General features: G+C 35.4%; 1 protein-coding gene across 1 annotated transcript; it reads right to left on the bottom strand.

The window, feature by feature from the left end:
- Positions 1-224: 224 nt before the first annotated feature.
- LOC110726556 lies at positions 225-2,036 on the bottom strand. The gene is made up of 2 exons (XM_021906036.1): positions 644-2,036; positions 225-353 (listed from the first exon to the last, which is right to left on the bottom strand). Exons 1-2 carry the CDS (start codon positions 1,734-1,736, stop codon positions 319-321), a joined length of 1,128 nt encoding a protein of 375 aa, XP_021761728.1. The 5' UTR covers positions 1,737-2,036; the 3' UTR covers positions 225-318.
- Between the last annotated feature and the right edge of the window lie 3,530 nt (positions 2,037-5,566).

Genomic DNA, 5,566 nt, shown 5'->3' with positions numbered 1-5,566 from the left:
ATTGTTAAAAAATAACGAGCACCACATGAAGAAGGTATTCGATATGGACCCCACAAATCTATATGCACAAGTTCAAATATACGACTTGCTTTATTCTCACTTATAGGAAAACTAGACCTAGATTGTTTTGCACGAGGACAAACATCACAGACTTTAATAGTTCTTCTAAAATTACTACTCACAACTGGAATTAATCTCAAAACTGACTCTGAAGGATTCCCTAACCGTTGATGCCACAAGTCGAACGAAGAATCACCATCTACTGCTAGAATCTTCACTTGAGGGACTCCTCGGAAAAAATACAATCCATCCTCACGTTCACCCACACCAATCACCTTCCTCGTCTGCTGGTCCTGTATAACACATATTTTGTTAGTAAATTGTAAAATACAATGAGATTCATCACTTAATTGAGTGACAGAAATCAAATTGCAAGTCAAGTGAGGTACATAAAGCACATTATCAAGTTGTAACCCTCCTGGCAAAATCACTGTGCCTAATTGATCCGCATTAGCCGACTTTCCGTCTGGCAAACCTACGGGACAATTTTGTATTCTCTTCACATTTTTGAGCAAGTTAAATTCACATGTAACATGGTTTGACGCTCCGGTATCTACAATCCAAGGAATTGTATTTGTCTTACCATGCAAGTGCCTGTTTTTGGGATTTAAAATCTCCAAAATTTGTTGAACTTGGGTAGCACTCACGCCTGCCAAGCTCGCTGCTGCATCTTCATTGGAGGTGGTGGCCTTTGCTTGCGACTGTGTAGCACCAGCAACCTTATTAGCTCTCACGGTTTGCTGTTGGGTTGAGGAATTTGCCGAGTTGCTGCCAGAATTGCGAGCCCCTCCACGGCCTGCTCCACGCCCTCCTCCACCTCGACCTCGTCCTCGTCCACCACGACCACGTTCCCCCCACCCCTCGGGGTAACTAATGATCTGATAGCACCCACTTTCGTCATGGCCTACTCGATTACAATGATTGCAAAACTTATCACTATTATCCTCATATTTCTGTTTTGCCCGAGAATCCACCTTAAAAGCCACTGCATTCTCCACCTTCATACTAGCTTCACGCAAACTTTCGGCCATAACAATATTTTGGTATGCCACATCGACACTAGGCAAAGGGATTTGTGCGAGTAATTGAGTCCTTATTGCAGCATAATGAGCATCTAACCCAATTAAAAAATAGTGTAAGTAATCTTCTTCTCTAATCTGCTCCACCTGTGTAACTATATTGCAGTCACACTTCCCGCACTTACACTTAGGGACCCTCGTATAATTGAGAAGCTCCTTCCAAATCTTCGATAGCCGACCAAAGTAATCAGCTATGGACTCCGTAGACGCCTGATGGCACGCACCCAACGCAGTCTTTAATTGGCACACACGCGTACCACTTACAACACAAAACCGATTCTTGAGATTCGTCCACAAAATACTCGCATCATCATAGTCTCCAATCGTCGATCGTAATTTCTGATCAAGTGTATTGGATATCCACGAGACCAACATGGATTGTACAGCAATCCAATCTTCTAACTTCTTTTCATCCGTCGGCATCTTGATTGATCCATCTACGAAGCCAAATTTTCGTTTGGCCATTAACGAGCGTCGAATCGCTTGAGCCCACTCATCATAATTCTCACCACGCAATTGAATAGGCGTGATTAAATTTCCCGGAGCATCACTGGAACCGAGATAGTAAGTTAAATCTACTGGAGTTTTGTCACCCATCCCTCACAGTAAAGGTATGTTCTGTTTCACTTTGTGTTGTTTAGTTTTTGGAGTTTTTTTTTTTTTTTTTTTTTTTTTTTTTTTTTTTTTTTTTTTTTAAAAAAAATTCTCAGAGAAAAAAAAAATAGAATGGAACCTTGGCTCATGATACCATGTCAAGATAATCTCCCAGTGTTCCTCTTCTCATCCAGCCTCAATCAAATATATATACAATCATATAGAAAGCTACTCAACGTAGGATTCTAATATATCTAGCTTAGGGAAAGATCTATCCTACTAAAAGATAATATACTAAAAGATAATTTATTCCATAAATATACTATCTTATCTCAACAAACTGATTAATAAACAACCCTAGTATTTTTGTTATCTTGGAAAATCTCTTTAGTACGATCCCAAATCTGATGAGCCGTCGAGTTTCGAGACAAAATCGTTTCAAGAAGGTCAGTGGAGATTGTGCCATAAATCCACTGCTTGACGATTGCATCAAGACGCCGCCATAGAGAGTCCGAGACGCCCATAGGACGGGAAACTGTGGAGTCAATGTGATCTAGCACATTGTAGGCGCAAGCATGGTTCTCAAAAAGCTCAACCCAATTAGAGTGTTTGACCTTCTCATAATCAAGAACAAGGGGAATTGCGTTTTTGATGTTGCTCACCGCTAAGGCGTGGTGAAACTCCGACGTGGGTGGAGGAGGAGGAGTGTCATCATCCTTTGCCATGACAAGCTTAACAAGAGGCAGTGAACAAAGGAAAAACAGGGAGCACCGAAATCAAGAAAGAAAAAAAGACCTGAACTTACTAGCTACGCAAGTACACTGTACACATGGTTTACACCAAGTTTAGTTTCATCTTTCAACACTAAACAATATATACTTGCGTTGCACTTACCTTGTTTTTCCGATCCTCACTAATTCAAATTTTAAAAATTCATTGATGGGTTTAATTTTGGAAAAATTATCCGAAATAACCGACCTTTAAGGCATCCAATCCGTTAAAAATAATCCTACCTTTAGATTATTTTTAAATAATCCCACCTTTCATGCCAATCTTCTTCAAATGGTCTCCTCTAATTTATTAAAAGTCCATCAATGGATATAGTTTTAATGTAACTTTCAATACAATGTAATGAAATAAACATTAATACCTGCGTCTAATAAAAATATAAGATAATCGATCTTGATAAATAATGTCAATTCAAGAAACTAGATACTTTATTTTGAATGGTAACAAAACTAGATGCCTAAGGAAAAGCTAAATAATCCTTATAGCAACATCGATCATTCTCGCTTTCATCGGTATAGTTATGTACGTAACATCCGTGACATTCTTGGCGGCTTCGATTAACCATACTACTCTTATGCTCTTCCTTGTTCTTCAAGGGGTCATTAGAAGAACTTTGATGGAAACTACCCAAACACTCTGCCTTGGTAAGGTCGTTCTTAAAGGGGGCATAACAATAATCCTCGTCGTTCTTGCTTTCACCCGTACAACTATCTTCGTAACTTCCGTGATCCACCATTTTCTTTTCTTCTTCTTTGTTCTTCAAGGGGGCATCATCAACACTAGAATCAACGTTAACCATACTTTCGAAAAACTCTTCCATTGTAGGAAGGTTGTAAGGATAGATGAATTCATCATATGCATCAAGATCATCATTAGTGTAACACTTAACGTCTAAGTCAACTCGAGATGAAATGCATGGAAAGTATAAACAATGATCACACAACCAAGAGGTCCATGACTCTTCCAAGCTTAGATCATTCGGAAATTTCGGTTCAAGATCATCAATCTTTGGTTGAGTTTTGACATGATCAAGATTATCAGAGAAAGCCATTGTTATGTTTAGGGTTAAGACAAGGGAGAAAGAATAATACGGGTGTAGCTAAGATATATAATTTGAAGCTCTTAAATGAATAAATTATTTATAAAGCTTAGGGTTTCATACGTGATTAAGGATATGATTTAGTTTTAAACATAATAATCTAATAGATATTCTACCACTACTTAAGGAAAGTTTAGGTGAGTAAATTGTTGACCAAGTATTTAACTAAATTAATACAGATAAAATACAGAGCTGAGTGCCCTTGTTAGTTTATAACTCAAATTTTTGATTTTTTTTTTATTTCTTGGATGCTTAAATTTTTTCGACAGGAAAAATTATCTTCTAGTTTGTTATATCAATGCAGGTAAAATACGAATTATATCTGTATCAACAAGTGTAATAAATTCTAATTCGTTTTTATTTATTTATTTATTTATTCAAGTCAATATAATCTACTGATTCTACTCTGGGTATTATAAACAATATATATCAATATGTGCAATAAATCTATTAGGATTATTTTAAAATCATGTTAATCTTATATTCTTACATTAAATATAATTGTACAACTGCCTTTAAATTATTTTAATGAGATTAATTACCCTAATTTATAATTACCGCCTACTCCACCTACAATATTGTTATGAACTTTTGATGAAAAATAATTTCCTTATATTAGTTAGTTAACACAATAGTATGGAATATTGCACTTTCAAACAACAATCAAACCCTAAAACGCATCATTAATACAGAATACTTTAGTAGTTTAAGTTTTAAGTTATTCTTATGCGTCACATTGTTTTGTTTTGTTAATATGGAATACATAAAGCCGTCATAGAGATAATTATAATAAAACATTAATAAGCTTTTTAAACAAAATAATAATGACAGTTATTTAAGAAACTAGATATTAATCTAAAAACATTATTGATTATCTAGAATACAAGATCATCATGAACTTCAATATAATCAGCTACATATATAAGTTCAATAGTTTATAATAATTCTTTTTGTTTCCAAAGTACAATTGTAGAACTTCTTAATTAATTAATTCCGCCTGCTAAACTTCTTTAGCTTCTTGCAATCGAATGCCTTCTTTTTTCCCCTATAATACATGCGAATCATTGTAGTTTTATTTGTTGTCGATCTTGTATTTCCTCGTCTTAATTGGCATTCATACGAAAAATCATCCTCATCATTAACATCGTAATCATCATAATCCTCGCTTTCATCCGCATAATCACAATAATCATTATTATCAACACCCGAAACATGAGATTCTTCACTTTGATCAACCATAATCTTCTGCTGTTGTTTCTCCTTGGTCAAGGACTCATCGGAGGCTTCATGTTGATATGATGTGTAATGATCATGAAGGAAAAGGACTTTATGAAACGAAGTACCCAAACATGAACGGATGGCATTGTGAGTGTCGTCGTTGACGTACACAATCTGAGTAGTACCCAAAACCGACATCGCCTTGTAGAGATCATGGAGATAAACAGGTTTTAAACCATTCATGATATTTGGTTGAACATCATCAACGTAAATAGGAGGAGCAAATTCATCTACGTACGAAGGAGGCGTTGCGGCCATTGTTGTGTTTGAAAGAATTTAGATATGCGACTAATATCTACGTTAATTATACGGAGTATTGATGAATAGACCAATTACTCTAAGAGAATCTAATTAAGTTTATTTGTAACAATAATTTGAAGGCCCCTAGGTACTTATATACGCAGTAGTTTTACATTATAGGTCGGTTTAATATCTTTTAGGCCAAGTTTAGGAAAGTTTTTTTTTACCAAAAGTTAAGGTTATGGCCAAAAGCTCTATCAGGATAAGGAAAGTTAAGAGAGATTATATACTTCATCATACGTTTTTCACTAAAACTTTATCCAAATATGGTTAATTTTTATACTAATTAGTTTATATTTCAGAAAAACTTCTTGAATTTTTAAAATTCCAATATACTTTTTCTGTCGCTATTTTTTTTCCATTGTAA

Source organism: Chenopodium quinoa, unplaced genomic scaffold (genome assembly GCF_001683475.1).
Source record: "Chenopodium quinoa cultivar QQ74 unplaced genomic scaffold, ASM168347v1, whole genome shotgun sequence".
Taxonomy (NCBI): Eukaryota; Viridiplantae; Streptophyta; class Magnoliopsida; order Caryophyllales; family Amaranthaceae; genus Chenopodium; species Chenopodium quinoa.
Note: the sequence above shows the minus strand (reverse complement) of the source record. Positions and strands in the feature narration are given on the sequence as shown.

What these genes read in the sequence shown, in the direction of transcription:
- LOC110726556 (XM_021906036.1), bottom strand. Translation starts at nt 1,736, where the DNA reads ATGGGTGACAAAACTCCAGTAGATTTAACTTACTATCTCGGTTCCAGT. An exon ending in CAAAAACAGGCACTTGCATG is followed by an intron (nt 354 to 643) that starts GTAAGACAAATA and finishes TGTGTTATACAG; the next exon opens with GACCAGCAGACGAGGAAGGT.